This window comes from Haliotis rufescens, unplaced genomic scaffold, assembly GCF_023055435.1.
Source record: "Haliotis rufescens isolate VD_foot unplaced genomic scaffold, xgHalRufe1.0.p SCAF_9, whole genome shotgun sequence".
NCBI classification, from domain to species: Eukaryota; Metazoa; Mollusca; class Gastropoda; order Lepetellida; family Haliotidae; genus Haliotis; species Haliotis rufescens.
Window position 1 is genome coordinate 25,805,568 of NW_025964383.1, and position 22,764 is coordinate 25,828,331.

Genomic DNA, 22,764 nt, shown 5'->3' on the forward strand with positions numbered 1-22,764 from the left:
AATAATATATTTATCGTGTAGTGTGTTTCTTTAAGTAATCGGGAGATAAATTCCACAGTGGTTCAGTCGTATCCCTATTGTGTTGATCGATGCTCATGATGTCAATCACTGGATTGTCTTGTCAAGGTTCGATTTTTTTTACAGACCGCCATCATATAGCTGGAATATTGTTGAGTGCGGCGTTAAACAACAAACAAAGAAATTGTGACATCATACCTGTTGGAACGGAGAGTTGTTCATGTTTCAGGTCACTCAGCTTCCCGGTCAAAACTCGATAATTACACGGGAGACATATACAAGAATACCTTCATCTGTTACAATCATTTATTTCAAAACTTTCTTAAAATGCTACACGGAGTAGACTGAGTTAACTGGGCGCCATGTACACACACTGGATTCTAATCGCCTATTCTGGTGCTTTTGGCGAAAATAACACTCGTGCAAAGTTCATAAAACTGTGTGTCCTATGTGGAATACTGTTCAAAGCGGCGTTAAACACAAGTAACTCATTCACTTAGAAGGGTGGTTTTGGTGGCTTGTTGTTTAACGCCGCACTCAGCAATATTCCAACTATATAACGGTGGTCTGTATATAATCGAGTATGGGCCAGACAATCCAGCGATTAATATCATGAGCATCGATCCACACAATTGGGATCAATGACATGCATCAACCAAGTCAGCGAGCCTGACCACCTGATCCCATTAGTCGCCGCTTACGACAAGCATAGTCGCCCTTTACGGCAAGACTGGGTTGCTGAAGAGATTATTTTTTGTTGTACTTGTGATGCATATATCTTTAAAAGAATATTTATTAAAGAATATCATGGTTCACACATAAAGCCTTCCTTCCAAACATTTCGTCCTGACGTTCGACGCAAATAAAGTTATCTGGATTTTGCATCTGTCTACCCAACTTACGAATTTTGTGCTTTTTTCACCTGGCATGCAGGACTTTTTAACCTATGGTTTCGTAGAGCTGCTCTCCACCGAAACCTCTCTCCACATACACCACACACATACAGCTTGTTCTTATGCATACCATTCACATGAGTATTCAGAGCTCTCTTGGACGAAAAATTAGTATTGCACATATTGCATAAAAATGCTTTATGCAGATCTGTTGGAAGACCACAATTCCTCATATGATGCTGTAAAGTATGCTTGCGAGAGAAATGCTTGAAACAATTTGGACACTGAAGGAAAGAGGCAGAGCCAAGAAATAACTCGTGGGCGTGGTTGTCCACGTGGCGTTGATGCTCGTCAAAGGTTGCGGACTGCAGACCACAATGTGCACATTCAAACTGTCCCCTGTAGTCGTGTTGCTGGACCAGGTGGAGGTAGTACCTGTGCTGGGTGGTGAAGGTTTGGTTGCAGCTGTCACACGAGAAGACTCCAGCATCTCCTGCTGCGTGGGACGCCATGTGTTGATGAAGGTCGTGTTGGCTGATGGTGAAGAAGCTGCAGGATCTACAGTAGAGGAGGTCCTGTTCCTGTGTCACGTCTTCACTATCTCGCTCTGGAAAGAGAAATGTTCAGCAATTATTACTTAACTATCCTGAATAGCATTTACGGCCACACGTAAGGACAACAAACATTATTATAATAAAACAGGTACTGAACATGCGTTTCAACATTTATATATATTTTGTGTAGCACAACAACAATACAATAGTTCGTTTTTCCAGCTGTGAATATTTGGTATTTGGATTAGAAGAGTAACAATATTGGACAATGTTGTTGTGTTAAAAACTGAGTCACCCAAATAGATATTTTTCCTTCGTTAGGCAGTGAATGTACTTTACCAAACAGACAAGTACTCGAGTCCTCGTCATTAATATATTATGTATAAGCCACCCCTCATAATATTTCAAGCATGAACATAATGGTCCTGACAATACGTATGCACATATTTCACGATACACTGTACTAAAGTTCAAACGAAAGCGACAAAAAACGCTCCATCATCACAAGAAGTCTCGGCTAAAACTGGGTTTACACCACACCACACGCCACCACACACCACACCACAAGCAGGTGTCCACGAATCAGCAACAGCACCGACGACGCCAAGCGCTCGCGAAAGCCATCCACACCACCACTTCTAAAACGAAAGCGACAAAAAACGCTCCATTATCACAAGAAGTCTCTGCTAAAACTGGGTTTACACCACACAACACGCCACACCAACCACACCACACCACACCACACCACAAGCAGGTGTCCACGAATCAGCAACAACGCCGACGACACCAAGCGCTCGCGAAAATCCAAGCGCACTACAAATATGGGGTCGGTGGCGTAGCCAAGTAGCTAAAGCGTTCGCTTGTGACGCCGAAGACCTAGGGTCGATTCCCCACATGGGTACATTGTGTGAAGCCCATTTTCCCCGCCGTGATATTGCTGGAATATTGCTAAGAGAGGCATAAAATCCTACTCACTCAATCACTCACTCACCAGTAAAAAGGAGGCCCAACTCAATGACCCATACAATTCACTCTTGAGTGATTTGGGTCTTAGCTGAGATCACTTTAGAGTGACCTAGGCCAAGACTGATATCGCTCTTGAGTGTTTTGAGCCTTGGCTCACATCCCTCCAAAAAGAGCACGTCTGACTGCAAGATGTGGACACCAAAGTCTAGAGCTGCCAGAAAACCGCCCTCACAAAGGGAGCTTTGACCACCAGAGAGTTAAAAGTCTTCCTCTTGTCATACAGTCTTGTGCATAGTTTGTGGTCATTCTGAATATTTATACATTGATCTAAATATGAAACAGAGGATCCGCTTTTACTGATCTCATCTTTCAGGTGGGTAAATCAGTGGAAGTGTAATGTAAGTGTATTGTTAAATCTTTAAACTTCAGTCAACATTCTTACAACTTTTTCAAGGTCACCTGTAAATAATATAGTATTGGCCAGCCAATCAAGTGGTTCGAAAGGCGAGCAGCCATCAAAACCTGAGAATAATATGGGCACGGCCCAGCAAGTCAAACATTTTAACCACCCGGTCCGCTTTTAGTCATCTCCTGCGACAAAATATTGGGTAATGGTGAGGTGAGGGGAAATGGGGTTTAACGTCGCGTCCAAGATTATTACACTTATATAGCGTTGGTCGTGCACTTGTATGTATGTGTGTGTGGCTACGTGTACTAGTCCAGACTGATGTTGATTTTATAGTGCTAGGCCACTGAGACACTATGCTGCAGTTTAACATGAATACCCAACTCAGACACAGTATATTGACTCCGAGCCGACCAGTCCTTGTCTTATTGGGTAATGGGATCTTGCCCGCCCGTGTATTGTTTACCAGTACAAACGTAATCTCATTCAGTCAATGTCTTCTGAGTATCTCCTTTAAATAAGCATCTGGGTCTGATTTTCACTTGATGGACATATGAACTATGTCCATTTATGAAAATATATACACATGCAAATTGTGTGTCATATTTGGTACAATGATGTTATTTATGTCCAAAATGACATTTTCAAAATACAAATTAACATGGAATCAATGGTTTCCATCCTCACCTATATAATAGAACAGAATTTCTGCAGTATTTTGGACCAGGGATCTGAAACCGGTCCGTGCGCCAGACTTGCCCGATTGTGACTGCCAGATATCCGATTTGAAATAGTGCAAACAGGACAGGTTATAATTGGCAAACAGGACATTTTCGAAAAAGTATTAGCAGAGACTGCTTATCATAGTGAGTGAGTGAGTGAGTGAGTGAGTGAGTGAGTGAGTTGGGTTTAACGCAGCATTCCAGTTATATCGCGGCGTGTCACCTTAATGTGGGAGGAAAGCCCGAAGTGATGCAGGTCTCAGACGTTTACCACTTCGGTGAAACCCACGTGCACGGGTATGGTGCTGACAAACCTAGAAACATAAACGGGGCGAACTGATCATAGGTTTCTGTCGTGCCCAAGGGACGCAACTCTGCACAGCGAATCGCGGCGCCTTAGACGACTGGGCCACCTGTGAGCGCCCCCCCCCCCCGATATCATAATAAAGGATACAAAGTAAAGAGCTGCAACCAGACTGACATGTGTTTTTGTTGTTGATACATGACTTGCAAGGGTAACTGGATGCTATCAGTCAACATCAAACACCACAGCTAAGTGACACCGATTAGGGTCGTAGCTCAAGGATAAATTAAAATGAGTCAATTTTGTGTGAGTGAAGCTAGTCAACTGAGTGACAAATTTTGGAAACATAATAACTACCACATACACATACGACATAAGAGTGAATAAACCATGACTTTTATTCAAATCATGTGTGACATTCGTCTATAAATCACTGTATTTACATCTATCACATGGACTACACATCATGTGACTGTGTTTCCACATGAACTCAAAAAGGACTAAAATTTCTATTGCTAAAAGAACATTGTCACATATATGTATAATGTCAGTCATGACTATAGTGAATGTGAACTAACTAAAAAATATACATGACAAATGTATTTGGAATGCAGACTATTTTCTCTGGGTAACCAGGTACCCCAAACAGACTTCTGATAACACACTTGTGATCTTTTTGTAAGGCAATCAAGGGTCAAGTACTGAATCTTGGATGGCAGAAAGGTTTGTTCGATTGCCCTATCCTTCCCCTCTATTCACATGTGCCCATGAAGTGCTTTGTCTTCACTGTGACTTCAGCTTCTAACCTGGCTATTAAAGCAATTTCCAATTATTGCTGTAATCATATAAATTCAACGTCATTATTGAAGGGCCACCTAGGTGTGTAGGGTGTCCAACATGAAAATATGTCAACAAGCGTCAGTGAGGTCTGAGTATGTGACAATGTGAACATGTGTGTGCCTATGTCACACTGATTGGATGCTTTAATAGTGAGTGAGTGAGTGAGTGGGTGGGTGGGTGGGTGAGTGAGTGAGTGAGTGAGTGAGTGAGTGGGTGGGTGAGTGAGTATGGTTTTACGCCGCTTTTAGCAATATTCCAGCAATATCACGGCGGGGGACACCTGAAATGGGCTTCACACATTGTACCCATGTCGGGATATGCTTTAATAGAAGTGGGAAAATTGACAACTGTTAAAAACAATGAAAAGTGCATGATTGAAGGTGATTGACACAGCTACTCAGAACACACGCCGAGTGCAACCAGTTGTATAACTTCTTTGATAGGATAGGCATTTAGAAGTTGGAGTACTAAGTTAGGATAAGAATTTATGTTTAAACAACTTCTTTATTAGAACCTACACCGAAACGTCGCTCTTAATTGTAATAAAGAAGTTGTTTATCCATAAATTCTTATCCTTACCAGTTGTTTAGCCCATGTACAGTACAAGCAATGCATGACAAGGAACAGTCAATGTGGGTATAACATGGTTCATTCTAGATGCAACTGAACTGCACTCTTTGCAGTGAAAATGTGACGTTTGAAAATATTTATCTCTAATACTTTATCTCTTATTATCTGCGTGAATCGATGCTCATGATGTCAATCGCTGGATTTACAGACCGCCATCATAAAGATGGAATATAACTGAGTGAGGCGTTAAACAACAACAACAACAAAAATCTGTGTGACCCCTCAACTATGAACCTGAGTAAATTTTGGCAGCATCTTTGTTCACATGGCTGATTGCACCCACCCACCAGAGTAACAAAATCATCAAGAATAATCTCCAGTTCAGAAAGAGGGAACAAACATGTATCCCAGTCAGCATAATCTGTTCTCCAGGCCGTTGCAGTGTCTCAACAGTATTGATGGTATTGTGAGAACCAGATGGGCTTGGACACTTTGTCAATGAGATGAAAAGAAAAGAATGAAAGCAGGATCCTTTATATCACTGCACAAGCAGGTGTCAATGAGTGAGTGAGTGAGTGAGTGAGTGACTATGGGTTTTTTACGCCGCTTTTAGCAATATTCCAGCAATATCACGGCGGGGGACACCAGAAATGGGCTTCACACATTGTACCCATGTTGGGAATCAAACCCGGGTCTTCGGCGTGATGAGCGAACGCTTTAACCACTAGGCTACCCGACCGCCCTGTATGTGTCAATGAGATGACGATAAAGTAAGAGCCTGCGAAAGGCTGTGAGAGTCTAAACATTCGACCAACCAAACAATATTTACGAAGAGAATTTAAAGCATTAAACAGTTGCGATGGAATCAGTCCACCTTCTGAACGAAAGTCAAACGATAGCCACACCGCTTGGCATGTGCCATAAGGTTGGGTTTATGCTTGTACACCTTCCCACATTCACAGGGGAACACTTTGTCCTCATGAGCAGACTCCTTGTGATACAACATGGCTCTTTGATCAGAAAACAGCCTGTTACATACAGGGCATGCTGTTCGTTTCCTTTTAGCTTTTCCAGGGGTGGGTGACTCAAACAACAAGCTGCTGTTAACACTACTGCCTGGTAGTTCTACATGTCCCCGGGAGGACAGGAGGCCCTGAAAAGATCCCATCTGTAACATTCCTGATCCCTGAGGGTACGACAATTGTTCGGAAAAAGACCCAAGATGGCTGCCATAGGTTTGATCTCCGACTGGGAGATAATCGGACGTGTGTACTTTTGGAAAGGATCCACAGCCTGAAATGAACAAGAAAGCCATATCAAAATGGTTGTCAGTATGGTGTTTACATGTTGGATTTAAATGCATAATGGCGTACTGTGAGAGAGCCAACCTGCTTTTTGAACCCAGGATGCTGAGCCCTGTTAAGCTGTTTTCTGGATGCCACAGTGCTGGGTGCCATGAAATGTATATCTGGTATGTGGATACCAATAGTAAAGAATAGGAACAGTTTAGAAATATGTTCATTTTGCAACATCAAGTCATGAATAGTCTCCAATTTCCTAGTCTTCTTATCCAGTGAAAAATGTTCAAGTTTAGAAAATTAACCAAATAACTAGGGTTCAGTCATTTTACCAAATGACCAATTTGACAGTTTGACAGTAACATGTCATATGGAAAAGAAAGTTATGCATCACTTTGTATTTACGTCCACATGAAATAGCCATCTTTTTATTTTGTATCCTGCATTTTGCTTCCCACGAAACACATTTGTTTGTTACCAAAGTGACACTCATACTGACATACAGAAAACAAAATCAGTCATCCAGCGACATGTATCCTCGTCAGATGGGTATTAACACCCCTTTTTACAGTATTCCAGTTGTATCACAGTGTGTCAGCTTGATGTGAGAGGAAAGCCCGAAATGATGTAGGTCTTGGATGTTTACCACTTCGGTGAAACCCACAAGCATGGGTATAGTGCTGACAAACCTAAAAACATAATCGGGTCGAACCAGGATTCACCCCAGGATCATCGGTTTCCGGAGTGCCATGGGACACAACTCTGAACAGCAAATGGCAGCACCTCGGAAGGCCACCTGTGCCCCAACATGTATCGAAAATGTTCTACTTCAAAAGTTCCTCTGGTACAACTCAGTACTTGCGACAGTCTGGGAAAGATATGGTGTTCTGGTACATGAATATCAATCGGTATCAGTGGTTTCTTCAATGTTTATCAAAATGAGATCAATGTCAAGTGTATGTTTGAAAATGAAGATGTGGTGGTTTATTTCTAGGTGTATAGTTGTGAATTATGTTTTGCTGACACACGTGTGAGTGACAAAATAATGTTCAGGTTAATTACCGATGGAAACATGAATAACTTAAGGTTTGCGTGGATAGTTGTTCCAGTCCTTGTAACCTGGTGTGTCCTCATCAATCCAGTAAGGGAGCATCTGATTACTACAGAGGACGCATAAGAGGATCAGATCATGCTCGACAATGCTTGTATTACTCTCTTAGGGTACCTGTGAAGAGCCGGGTCATAATTGTCCTCATCAATCCAGTAATTGAGCATCTGATTACTACAGAGGACGCATAAGAGGATCAGATCATGCTCGACAATGCTTGTATTACTCTCTTTGGGTACCTGTGAAGATCCGGGTCATAATTGGTCTTCAGCAACCTATGGTTGTAGTAAGAGGCGACAAAAGGGATTAAGTGGACAGGCTCGCTGACTTGGTTGATGCATGTCATTGTATCCCACTTACGTAGATCGATGCTCATAATATTAATCACTGGATTGTCTAGTCTAGACTCGATTACTTACAGACCGCCATCATATAGCTGGAATATTGCTGAGTGCAGCGTTAAACAACAAACAAACAAACAACACCATCCTTGAAACCTCAAGTTATGCAATCAAAATCCTCATATCCAAAAGAATATTGACTGATACCTACGAACACAATATTGAGATGACAAAGGCTCTAGGAGTTCATTCCACCATTGTTAGCACCCATTGCTAAGACACTACACACTTTGCGATGACCAATAAGTCCAGTTCTATATTTGTAGATTTTTCCACACTGACACTGAAACACCTTCCTGTCATGAATGGCCTCCTTGTGGTAGATCAGAGCCCCCTGGTCTGAGAAGGATTTCCCACACTGAGGACACGGCCATGCTTTCTTCCTAACAGTTGAACCACCAGATGGTAGGTTCACAGACTGAAGCACTGCATTCATTGACGGGCTCATATGCATAAAGTTTGGCATGGGGAGTCCAACTTGAGGTCCCCAAACTTGTCCCTGGATCATAGGATAACCTGAAAGTAACAAAGCCAAAGCTTGACCAATTTGTACTTCATGTATGGCATTCACGTGTTCAATGTAAAGCCTATTGTTATGAATACATACAGCTGAAAATTAGCGCCACAAGGCTCTGCAAGCTCACCTGATTTATGAAGTAATAAGCCGATGACACTTCAACCTTGTTTTGGTAAAACATATCCAAGTGAGATAAACGTTACAAATGCTTGTAGGAAAAGGTAAAAAAGTAGCTTTGCAACATCGTTGAGGACAACGATATTGAGTGCTAATAGTGGACCTTGGATCTTGTCATGACATTATCACAGAGATTATGCCCAGTGCCCAATGGGTCCTAAGAACAAGATTTATACCTAAAAAGAAAACTTACAATAAAATCACACTGATTTGAAGCAGATAAGATGTCTTCATAAGCAGGAACCTGCCAAATTTCAGCTTCTTCAGTCAGACAAGATATGTAAGAGCATGCTCAAAGGGCAACGCTCTTTCAACTGCAAAGGTCAGTGTCGGTGTTACCTGGGTGAGGTGAGGTGAAATTGGGTTTAACGTCGCGTCCAAGATTATTGCACTTATATAGCGACGTGCATGTATGTGTGTTTGTGTGTGTGGCTGCTTGTACTAGTCCGGACCGATGCCGATTTATAGTGCTAGCCCACTGAGATACCATGCCGCAGTTTAACATGAACACCCCACTCAGACACAGTATACTGACTCCGAGCCGACCAGTCCTTGTTTTAGCCCCTTTATGCCGAGCGCCAGACAGGGTAACACCAAGTACCATCTTTTAACGTCTTTTGGTATGACACAGCCGGGGATCGAACTCCGGACCTTCCGCTCTCCGGGCGGACGCTCTACCACCAGACCACGGAGGTGGTCTGTTACCTGGGCTCACAGGGCCTTTGAAGTAGTCTGTATCAAGTGACAGACCCCTCGTTGAAGTGATGTAGGACCCTAGCCCTTGCCTCCACAGCCAAGGCAATGGCTGTTTGGGTTTGACCATCCAGGGGGTAACTGACACACACAAAAGACTGCCCTGCAATCTGTGAACGGTTTGGGCCTGCTTGTTTTTGTTTTGCTTTTTTCTCTTTTATCATAAGTTGAATCTTTTGCCTGGACTTTCCAACAGACAGCCACTCCTAATATCTTTAAAAAGAATGGTTCAGGTTACAAGTTTGGTTTCCATGGCAACAATATGTAAGAACCTACTTTTCGACAATGCTTGCAACTTGCTGTGATAGGTAAACGCTAAAATTCGTCTCTGTATGCAGACATCTTCGGTAAAAAATAGAACATTATATTCGCGTTCATGTCATACTATGTTGAGGACACTCGTGTCCTAAACATAGTATGACATGAACACAAATATAATATCCTCTATATACTTTGCAGTACGACCTAAAGTGTTCAACAAGAGAAAACGGGCAAGGGAGGACACATCTCTCTGTACAAGAAACAGTTTCAGTATTTAAAGCAGAAAGCTTTCTCAGTCATGAATATTTCAGGGTATTTGATCCCATAAGCAACGTTTGCCATTTTTGCCCAACTGAATCTGTTTCAGGAAGTTATAAAGACTGGTTATTTTCTTGCATCGACGTTTTGTCATATTGACAAGACGGATTGCATAGATGAATGTTCAAGTCAATCACTGGATTGTCTGGTCCATCATTATTAACAGACTGCCATCATACAGCTGGAATATTGCCGAGCTAAACAAGAAACACACTCACAAGTAGTTGCGGAATGTAAAGGCAGCATTGGTGTATTGAGTGTCTAAACAACCAACGTACTGTGTCAAAATGCTCCTCTACAATTATTCATCCTTGCAATCATGTTATGGGAGCTATCTGTCACTGGATTGTCTGGTGTGTTTTTACCATCAAAAATCAAACATTTGCTTTGTTATGCAAATTATGTGAATGGTTGGAAATTGTCTGAGTGGCGGGTTCTATCTGTAGGGCAGGACACCCTAACCCTTTTTGCGAACACCTGGTGTCATCACTCATCTTCATTTAACCATTCATATATGATCCAGTCCATCCCTAATTATACAAAGAAAAAGAAGTTTCATGAAAACAATTTATTGTGTTTGTACAAACCATATTGATAAAACAGGTCACAAAAAGTCACATTCATATTCACCACATAATATATATACATGAAATATGTAACTGTAATTAAAACTGTACCATTCAAAATGTGGCTGCCATTTTACATTTTGACATCATTCATTTCAGATTAATTAATAACTGACTGCAAAGGCTAAAATCAGAAAAAAGTAAACATTCTTTCGCATTGAAGGGGTGTCCCAAAACCAAGAACAGTATCTGACAAATTTAGCACAAAATATTCTGAACAATAAAAAAATATACCCTTTGGACAAAAACATAACAAAGCTTGTCTTGCCTTGTCCACACACGTTGTACCCATGTGGGGAATTGAACCCGGGTCTTCAGTGTGACGAGTGAACGCTTTACCCACTAGGCTACCCCACTGCCCCTCAGTGATAATAATAACCATGTGCATAAAACAAACAGAGAACAACTGAACAAATTAAATAAATGCCCTTTTTGTAAGTTTTTTCGGTTGCTTACTGGAAAATGAATATATTGTAAAATGGAAGTCTAGTGAACTCTAGATCCATAGGTAATAAAGTAGCTCTTTGAGTATGCTCTAGGGTGTGGATTAGGTGCATCATAAATCTACACATTATCATTATTTATTGTACATGCCATTCAAACAGTTACCTCAGGTGTACCCAGAAAAAGCCAACACAGCGTCAATGACTGGGCTATCTTATCACCTGAGGAATTTTCCACAACAACCAACCAGGAAGTATATCCTTAACCTATTTCTTCAAGGAATAGTAGTACGGTAATATGATTTAACAAATACACTGATCCACCGCACCAATATCAGTGACATTTGATGTTGGACAGTCATTGCATTGTAAATGTCCACACGATTATAGTCTGTAAGGTAATTTAAGGTACTGACGTTTACTACGATATCTGAAAAACTATCGGACCTACTCCAGTCAAAGTTGGTAAGAGATTATTAAACAGTCATATATAACTTTCGAGTTGAGTTGATTGGTTCAACTGTGTCATATGGCCCTGTGACGCAGGTGTAGCATTATGCAGATGGCTGTTTCAATGAATGCTCGTTCCACCCGTGACGAACAGGTCTGGTTGTTGATGAAATATAGTGATAGCTAAATAGACAGATTGTTTATTCATGCACCTGTTTAATAATCTCATACCAACTTTGACTGGAGTAGGTCCGATAGTTTTTCAGATATTGTAGTAAACGTCAGTACCTTAAATTACCTTCCAGACTATAGGTACCTTGAAAATATAATGTGAGTATTCAGGAGCATGGTCTCCGAAAGCAGTGGTGGCGTATGTAGTGTGCAATGTTGAGAAACACTCTTGTTCGTTTAAGGTTCATACTTGTTCTATATCTCTGCTTGTGAAAAGTGCTATATCTTATAATCCAGCTAGAGTTATAGCCCCTGGATTCCTTGTAACATGGCATCCGATGAAAACACGTAGTGTCTTATATGGATAGCATCATCATCCCTCACAGTGTAGAGGGGAGAGGGATAACATCAGACTGAACATAAGATATACCAGTACTGAACAAACAACCGTGCAGACACGGCCAGCTTGTTACACAGTGTTGTAAATCTGGAAAGATTAGCACCATGAAATTATTGCAAGTGGCTAACACTAGCCTCAACTGTGACTGAAAATATTTGCAACATCCTGTTGGTGAGATTACCAAAGATCAAAGCTACTTCTGCACGTTATTTTTCATAAGTGGGAAGCCACATGATGACAGGGTAACTCAGTGTTAGTGTTTTTTAACTAAAGACACATGTGGTGGCATTTGACAAGAGTATCGACTGGCTGGTGTATGACTGGATTACTCGGTGTTAGGTCAACTTGACGAGTGAGGCAGGTCGTGACTTTTCCTGCTGAGACTGAGTAACCATGTGTCACTAAGGAAACAGGATGTGAGGGATTATTGGTTTACTTATGCAGTTGGCTGACTGACAACATGTGGAAGTAAATACAAGAAATATGCCTCCTTACCTATTTTTGTTGAAACCACAAATATAACTCATCGTAAAACTATTGCAAGTGCATGTTACTCGCAGTTTTTGCAGTACTTTGCTGCCCGCAAAACTTTCCAGATTTACAGTATACTTAGAATGAACAGACCTCACTATCATAACACAAACATTTTGGCTAGTTTGAAACATCATTTTCATATTTAATAATAAAGTAACAACAGAGACATGTTAAACTGACACTGTTAAGGCAAAAGATAATAACAAAACATACAATATATTTGCTTGGAGAAGGAAACACACCAAATGAATAAAATGTTTAGCATAAAGGTAACGAAGTGTCCATATTTTGTAACATTTGAAATATGATCAAATATTTGGTCTCAATGAATAAAAACCCCTTGAAGTATTGTAATAATTTCTGTTACTTAGTCATGTTCTAAACAAATAGGAAATTGCTTGCGAAAATGTTCAGTTTGAATATGCAGTGCATGAATGAAGAGCTGGGCACAGTGACACAGAACTGATCAGTCACACAGTGGGCTCTTCTTTATTAGGAGTTGGCAAGGGCGGTGCCATCATTCCTTCCTTATGCAGAGTTTCTTCCTTTGGAGTGCCAGAATCCTGTGAGTGAGTGAGTGAGTGAGTGAGTGAGTATGGTTTTACGATGCTTTTAGCAATATTCTAGCAATATCACGGCAGGGGACACCAGAAATGGGCTTCACACATTGTACCCATGTTGAGAATCGAACCTGGGTCTTCGGCATGAAGAGCGAACGCTTTAACCACTGGGCTACCCCACCGCCCCCCCAGATTCTTGTGATTTTGGTTCAAATCGCTGTTAAGCATTGATTATGTTCGTAAGCACCATACACCCCCTCATGGGTTTTTCACCAAAGTGGTAACTGTCTAAAACCTGCATCACTGTGGGCTTTCCACCCATATCAAGCAATCATGTGATGAAACTGAAATACTGTTCACAGGACACATTCAACCAAACTCACTCTCTCTTCTACAAGAGATCATTCAGCATCTCTTTATTGTTCGTCAACGAGTGGGGAGAAGTTGGCTGATCAGTCCTTGAGAATTAAGTTCACTTTGGTACCACATGTTGCGTGAGAAGTGGACATCTGGGTCTGTGGTACACCAAGCCTGATCGATAGGTGTAGACCTTGCCACACACACAAGCATGAGTGACCTTATCATGGAAGGCTGCTGTGTGGTACTTCAACGTCCTTTTACTGGACAGTACCTTTCCACACTGAGGGCATATCACTCGTCCACTGCCCTCAGATTCTGCAGTCGAATTCAAGAAACCTGTGCTTGTGGCAGTCGTGAGTGATATGTTCCATGGGAAACCTGACAATAAACTTGGATCTTTCTGATATCCTGTATTGTCATTTCGGACCTGCATGAAACCATCAGAAACTCCTTGACCTGAAAGTAACAAAAGGTTTGGATCAGTTTCATGCAATCCACAGAATGTGAGATCAGCACTGTACACCAGGGAATGGACACCTAACCTTGGCAGTCATGCTCCAGTTGAGAGTGAGTGAGTGAGTGAGTGAGTGAGTGAGTGAGTGAGTGAGTGAGTTGGGTTTAACGCCGCTTTTAACAGTATTCCAGTTATATCGCGGCGTGTCAGCTTAATGTGGGAGGAAAGCCCGAAGTGATGCAGGTCTCAGACGTTTATCACTTCGGCGAAACCCACGAGCATGGGTATGGTGCTGACAAACCTAGAAACATAATGGGGCGAACCGGGATTTGAACCCACAATCATAGGTTTCTGGCGTGTCCACGGGACACAACTCTGCACAGCGAATCGCGGCGCCTTAGACGACTGGGCCTCCGGTGCCCCCCAGTTGAGAGTGAATTTGGGGAAGTTTATGAGACCCAAATCATAGGTGCAAAGGAAAAATATGGCAAAACAAAATGCACATTTTGCAGGGATTAAACACAAGCTTAATGTATGGCAAAGCAACCAGCAAACCAAGGAGATGCCCAACTACATCACCTATGCAGCAAAATAACACTATCCAAGTTATTTAGAACAGAGACCTCTGTCACAAACTAGTAAATAAAAGATCCAGCCTTGTTTGTAAGATGTACAAATACCTTTAAAGAAACACAAGGGCATCACATGATTACAAACTACCTCACAGCTTCGGCGCTGATACCTGTATAATCAAAAGTAGTCATTCACACCTGATTGCACAAGGTTCCTTGATCCTCTGGAAGGTCAATGAAAACCCATGAGTAAATTCTGGAAGTATTGCACAATCAAAAATCCTGTGTAGCACCACAATCGCAGATGAACACTGTCCTCAATCAACTAAAACAGAAACAGCAAGAGTCAAGGGACCCTGGGTATCAAAGCTGAATAAATCAACTTACGGAGATTACCGATCTGTTTCCCAAATCCATGAAAGATTGTCACCAGTGAACATATCAATGCATTAAGAAATAACTAAAACATAGATGTATTATGCAGCTGTGAGTCACAGTCAAGATGCTAGACCCATATCAGTTGTCCACAAGCCATAGAGATCGATAATGATAATGTTAAAGTCTTTGTTCTAACAGTCAGAGCTGAGGCCATGAACATTGAATCTGTGTCTGTTCAAAGATCTGCCCAGAGTGAATGTCTGTCCACACTCGGTGCATGTGAAGCTGGTGGATGTCCTGGAACATTGTGGACGGTATGTTGGTTCATAGTCCTCATCCTCACAAAGCACATCCAGCCTTTTGCCCTTTCTGGATCCACTGCTCACCTTAGATGGTGTCTTATTCAGCACTGGTCTTGCCAGTGGCTTAGCATGACTAGTTGGATGTCGAATTCCTAGTTGTGAAGGCTGAGGTTCCTGAATAACATTCAGAGATGCTGTTTGGAAAAAAGATGACACAACTTGATTTGTCAAATTCTCAGGATCTAGGCATCTTAGTTCATCAGATGTACTTTGTGCAGAGGTGCTATGCCTTGCATGGTCTTTTTTTGAACCACGCTTAGATGATCCGGAACACGATGAATGCTGTTCTGACACTGAAGCAGCTTCTACCAATCCTGGCAATGACAGATCGGACTTGGTCTCAATATTTCTGGTTACTTCAGAATCTAAATAAGTGCTTTCTAAGCTGAGACTATATGCATTATTGTTCTTCTTTGGGGGTAAGTTATGTGATACACCAACCACATGTTCTGCAGATGAACTGGTAGCAGGGATTCCTGGGAGTGAATGATAACCATGGTGTGGATGTTGTGTGTGAACCTTACTAAATGCCTCAGGCGACCAAGTTTCAACAGAAGCTTCCAGGTGGCTCAAAGAAGTATGTTCTGGAGGAGGTGCAAAATGACTTCTTCCCTTCAGAAAATCAAGGTGGCTATCTTCACCCTTTGAAAGCACACTGTAAGAATATGTGCCCTCTTCATACCCATCTGGAAACTGTTGAGAAGACATATGTTCATGACCTCTTTCCTCCTCCCGTTTTATCAAAATGCTGTCTGCTATACACTCACTGAAACTGAGTGAATTCCCATCACCTGAAAGCAACAAAAAGGGCATTTCGAGATTCAGTTTATCTACCACAGGGACAATGATGTAAGCACAGCACAACACAGGGTTAGTGTTTGTCACGACAACTTTGATACACGATACATTTCTGTCGATGGTGCAATATCGAAGGTTTATACTTGTACACCTTGCCACAAACACACTGATAGGAGACGTTATCATGCACGGCAATTTTGTGGAAACTGAGTGTTCTTCTACTTGAGAAGGTTTTTCCGCATTGTGGACACTGAATTCTATTCTGTGGTTGTTTAGCTGAGCCAAATGGTATCAGATCAAAAGAACCATCATTAATGTTTTGATAAAAGTCCTCCAAGAAGTTCAATGAAGATTCATTTTGTAAGCCACTGTTGCCTCTGCTTGAAAACTGTTCGGGGGAATGAATCATACTGACTGAAGTCCTCACACCTGAAAGCAACAAAAAGTTCACAATAGTGTCTATCTTGTGCCAAAAGAAAGAGTTGAATTAATATGTATCTGTTGTAATGTTAACATAGTTTGTTAGAAGAATATAGAAATAAGTGGGTATTTCAACACCTCTTTTTTCATTATTTTATAAACAAAGGGGACATTCCACAACCTTCATCAGAGATCGGTGTCACTCAAACTGATGCAATTTCAAAGCATCTTACATCCATTATTGTACCTTATGTTTTTCCAAATCCTTCTCATTTTTCAAACGATCTCAAGTTTACTTGGCGTGTAAGCGAGTTGTGTTTCGCATCTTTTTAGCAATATTCCAGAAATATCACAGTGGGGTCACCAAAATGAGCTTCACATTTCATACCTATGAGGGGAATCAAACCTTTCACTGGATGAGTAAACACATTAACCAGTTGGCTACTTTTGGCAGGATGAGTAAACACTTTAACAAGTAGGCTACGTTTGGCAGGATGAGTAAACACTTTAAACAGTAGGCATCTTTTGGCAGGATGAGTACATATTTTAACCAGTAGGCTATGTTTGGCAGGATGAGTAAACACTTTAACCAGTAGGCTACATTTGGCAGGATGAGTAAACACTTTAACCAGTAGGCTACATTTGTCAGGATGAGTAAACACTTTAACCAGTAGGCTACGTTTGGCAGGATGAGTAAACACTTTAACAAGTAGGCTACTTTTGGCAGGACGAGAAAACACTTTAACCAGTTGGCTACTTTTGGCAGGATGAGTAAACACTTTAACAAGTAGGCTACGTTTGGCAGGATGAGTAAACACTTTAACCAGTAGGCTACTTTTGGCAGGATGAGTAAACACTTTAACCAGTTGGCTACATTTGGCAGGATAAGTAAACAATTTAACAAGTAGGCTACTTTTGGCAGGATGAGTAAACACTTTAACAAGTAGGCTACTTTTGGCAGGACGAGAAAACACTTTAACCAGTTGGCTACTTTTGGCAGGATGAGTAAACACTTTAACCAGTAGGCTACATTTGGCAGGATGAGTAAACAATTTAACCAGTAGGCTACGTTTGGCAGGATGAGTAAACACTTTAACAAGTAGGCTACTTTTGGCAGGATGAGTAAACACTTTAACCAGTAGGCTACATTTGGCAGGATGAGTAAACAATTTAACCAGTAGGCTACGTTTGGCAGGATGAGTATACACTTTAAGCTGTAGGCTACTTTTGGTAGGATGAGTAAACACTTCAACCAGTAGGCTACTCCACCGCCCCTTTTAAGTATGCTCAGAAAATGGAAAGCACACAGAAAACAGTCCAGTTTACTTATATCAATAGGTTACACCTTGAATCGTACTCCCAAAATGATTCCAAGCCTATAGAAGATCATCAAACTTTTTAACAGTGTGTATCTAATTGTAATTATATTGAATATTCAACGGAAGAAATAAGTTTTGTCATCGTTATTGTACTATCTATGCAAACATGCTGAGTACATCCTATCAGCTGGTTGCATGCAACTGGAGCAGACTGTGCCCCTCAACTTGGACACTTCTGGTATATAGTTTCCTGAAAGTAGATTCAGCTGGTGAAGTTCCAGCTTGATTTCGCAAACTCTTGGTTTTTCAAATATTCAAAGCTGTGACGTTTCATAAAACCCCCTCGTACAAAGACATTACTAACTTCCATCAAGGAATTATGAGTGAGTGAGTGAGTATGGTTTTACGCCGCTTTTAGCAATATTCCAGCAATATCACGGCGGGGGACACCAGAAATGGGCTTCACACATTGTACCCATGTCGGGAATCGAACCCGGGTCTTCGGCGTGACGAGCAAACGCTTTAACCACTAGGCTACCCGACCGCCCCCAAGGAATTATGAAGTCATGTACAGTGACACTCAAGGGATACGAGCAGACAAAGAGAGGAATAACAGCATTAATGTTCCAGATACACGTTTCATATTTCAGGAGTCAGTGACTGAGTAAGTTGTAGCCAGCACTGCTTGGAACAGTATTTCAGTTACATGTCCAATCAGTAGACTAGTGTCGGATGATGTTCTTCATGAGACAGTCAACCCATGGTTGGCCATTAATAGGGGCTTGAATGGTCACTAGCCATTGCAGTAATATCAGTTTCAGTAACACAATTATGGTTTAACATTTTTAACTGTCGCACCAGCACTAAATGTATTGTAACAGAAAGAAAGTAATACATCATCATTCCTGAAGTTTGTTTGTTGTTTGATGCTGCACGACAGCTATACGATGGTGGCCTGTAAATAATCAAGTCTGGACGAGACAATCCAGTGATTGATGTAGACAGCAGCTATCCACGCTGTCAGGTTATGATGACATGCAGTCCACCAAGTCACCAAGACTGACCACCCGATCCATTTGATCCGAGACCGGAGAGTCCCAACAGTTTTGTTTGTTTGTTTGTTTGTTTGTTTGTTTAACGCTGCACTCAGCAATATTCCAGCTATATGACGGCGGTCTGTAAAATAATCGAGTCTGGACCAGACAATCCAGTGATTGACATCATGAGCATCGATCAACGCAAGTGGGATCAATGACATGTATCAACCAAGTCAGCGAGCCTGACCACCCGATCCCGTTAGTCGCCTTTTACGACAAGCATAGTCGCCTTTACGGCAAATATGGGTCGCTGGAGACCTATTCTACCCCGGAAAGTCCCAACAGGGTACAATCTGAAGCCAATGTTCCACGTTGTGATTTATGCCAATCATCGGGTATGTTGGACTTGAGTCCAGATTAACTAAAGAAACAGCATGCAATATGCCATATGTTTATAATCTGCAACCTCACTAAGCAGTTCTTTCCCTTTGCATCTTGTCAAAGGTTTCCCCATTTCCCTACTCGGCCAATTTGTTGTAATATGCACAATTTGTTGCAGCCACACAGATTTGTACATTCCGTAAGTTCCAAGACAGACAGGGGAGTCAATGAAACACTGCAAAGGACTGACATAAACTTTTTATTTTCTCAAACTATGTACACATGAAATATTAAGCTGTGGGTGACTTCAGTTTGGCAAATGCAATCCTTTTCAAGTCATTTCTGAATATCAGGTGTTTCAAACTGTCATAAACTTTTTATTTTCTCAAACTATGTACACATGAAAAATTATTGTGGGTGACTTCAGATAATCAGTTTGGCAAATGCAATCTTTTTCAAGTCATGTCTGAATATCAGGTGTTTCAAACTGTCATAAACTTTTTATTTTCTCAAACTATGTACACATGAAAAATTATTCTGTGGGTGACTTCAGATAATCAGTTTGGCAAATGCAGTCCTTTTTAAGTCATGTCTGAATATCTGGAGTTTTAAGCTGAATTAGCCTTGAAGGTGTTTCAAAGGCAAATTTCTCAATTTTAGGGCTTTGGGTTAATATCTTCACTGACTTTGATGCATAACTTGTAATGACGGAGGATGTCCTAAATCTAACATGCTGACACAAATCACAAGATCCATTTAAAATGTGATATCATGCTCAAACTACTCGAAGTCTGTCTGTGCATCTCATTAGCTGAAATGTTACATGTGTTCCATATTGAGAGTCATGTTGTGTTCAAGGCACTCCACAAATAGATTGAGGTCTCATGTCACATCTACCCAATAGCTCAATGTGACACTTACATTCCCTGTCCTGGGTTCTGTCTGTACACTGGAGACCGCCTCCGTGGTCTAGTGGTAGAGCGTCCGCTCGGAGAGCGGAAGGTCCGGGGTTCGATCCCCAGACACGTCATACCAAAAGACGTTAAAAGATGGAACTTGTTATTACCCTGTCTGGCGCTCGGCATTAAGGGGCTTAAACAAGGACTGATCGGCTCGGAGTCAGTACACTGTGTCTGAGTGGGATATTCATGTTAAACTGTTAAATTCATGTATCTCAATGGGCTAGCACTATAAATCGGCATCAGTTCGGACTAGTACAAGCAGCCACACACACACACATGCATGCACGTCGCTATATAAGTGCAATAATCTTGGACGCGACGTTAAACCCCATTTCACCTCACCACCTGTACACTGGACAACTAGCTTGATTCATGTCACCCTCCAACAAAGATGTGGATAACCCTTCTTATAAACCACTGATGACGTCACACTACAGTAACAGAAGGTTCTTCTAAATGTTGAGAAACTATCAACAATGCCCGGGGTGTTCCGGTGGATTGCCCAGGACCTGATGAATATATTTCAGCTGTAATACCTAGGTTTTACAATTAACGTTTTATTAACTTGACTCTTGATTTGAACACAATAGTGTTGGATGATTGGTTAAAAATCACAATTTTGTTGACATGAAAATGTCATGGTGTGAATCGAACCTGCAACCTCACATATCGTGTAAAGTTTTGTAACCCACTGTTTTCCCAGAGCTACCAGGGCAGGTGATGAGAAGTTTGTGAGTTTATCATGTCATGACTCCAGCTCCTCCATGCTGCACATGGTTTTTCTCTCTCAAATTCCTTTTATACCGCCTTACACTGTATTGTTTCACTATAAGGTATGTAATAGTTTTCTTATTTGTTCTGGTATTTCTTGCATTTAGTCAGTTCATTAGATGGATAAAACATGTCTCCTAGGGCTTTCCCTCATTCACGGTTTTACATTTTCCATCAAAACCTCGGAGGCGTGCTTTATCCTATACGTATAGGTTAGTTCATGAAGATCAGGGCCCACTTGCACAAAGTGATCTTAGTGCTAAGACCATTGTAAATCCCTTACTGTGTCAACGTGGTACCACCAGCCCGGACAACAATGTATTGAAACAGAACATTCAGCTGAGCTGGCACTGCTCTACGGAATGAGCTTCCATTGGATGTCAGGATCAGAGGTTATCTGCACTTTCGGGTGATCCCTCGAGATCATCCTCTTCAAACGAGCATCTGACTGAGCCACCATTGAGCATCTATAATGTATTGATATATTTTGTTGTCATTATGGCTGTTGATACATTCCGATGTTTCACTTCACTAAGCATGTTGTTGTCTGTATGTAGACACATTCTCATGTGACACTTCACTTTGCTTGGTGTTGTCTATATATCGGACAGCCAACACGATGCTTGAAAAGTCCTGAAGGATACATGTACACCTTCCCACAGGGACATGGATAACTCTTCTTATCATGAACTGCAACTTTATGACAGCTCAGCGTTTTCCCACTAGAAAACATCTTCCCACACTGAGGGCATGCCACTCTGCTCGGTAGATGTCCCTCCGTGCCAAGAGGGGGCATTGTGGGATTATAAGAATGATGTACAAACCAAGCACCACCTGAAAATAGGAGAAAATCCATTCTAAAGTACTGTCGGAAATGCTACAAAAATACTTTTCTGGCTTCAATTAATAAATACGAACCATAGGGCTATTAAAATAGCATACATTAAAATAATGCAAATCTACTTATTCTAGCCTATCCCAACTGACACGGTGATCACCCTAAAAAGGTTCTTTTACAGGTAAAATGATAAGCTGAGAACATAACCGTATGTTGTCATGTATGTATGAAACAGCATATAGCCTGAGGTAATCAGTGTGATAACTGGTGCAACAAGGCTGATATCTACGCTGTAACGTTGGCGGTACCGACGTTCTATTTCAAGAACGTATCGTCTGACTTTTGATTTACCCCTGGTGTGATTCTAGCAAAGACTGTGTTGATCAACCCTTTGACATGTGTGAGTTTGAATGTTTTGTAACATCTTGCCACGAACCCTTCACAGTTTGCCTACATAAGCTAAAGGGTTGAGCTCACAATGTCTGACTGAGGTTCGCAAGATAGCGTGACCATGTTGTGCCGCCAGAACATCTGTCTTGGACTTTACTGGTTTCTTATTCAGGCAAATTGTTTTCATGAACTCAACTTTAGTTTGATATGGTCTGAAGTCGAAATTACCAGACGTCAGCTATTCCTGCATGGTTGTCTTCAGACTCTCATGATTGATACGACAGTATCTGGTTCCCTGACATTATGATGACTTGTGTTGTTTAGATTTGGCTGATGTTCCAACCAGTCCATGAACACATTACGATTCATTTCCTTATGATAATTACCAGTTTTCTTTTTCACTTTGAATACAAGCCAATACCATTCCGTAAG

The 22,764-nt window shown here is 41.4% G+C and overlaps 1 protein-coding gene across 8 annotated transcripts in view; it reads right to left on the reverse strand.

The window, feature by feature from the left end:
• Positions 1-310: 310 nt before the first annotated feature.
• Positions 311-22,764, reverse strand: part of LOC124128726 (zinc finger protein 58-like) — a 92,464-nt gene continuing 70,010 nt past the window's right edge. The window contains exons 2-3 of one of the 8 annotated variants that reach the window (XM_046492358.2): positions 8,232-8,596; positions 4,916-6,566 (exon numbers count right to left, since the gene is read on the reverse strand). In XM_046492358.2, coding sequence (XP_046348314.2) covers positions 8,259-8,596 — 338 coding nt within the window. In that variant the 3' untranslated portion in view covers positions 4,916-6,566; positions 8,232-8,258. Of the gene's footprint in view, positions 1,519-4,915; positions 6,567-8,231; positions 8,597-13,371; positions 14,107-14,491; positions 16,208-16,233; positions 16,644-20,588; positions 21,939-22,764 lie in introns of those variants that run through there. The other 7 variants (XR_007219615.1, XM_046492177.2, XM_046492212.2 and 4 more) reach the window with 7 other exon arrangements.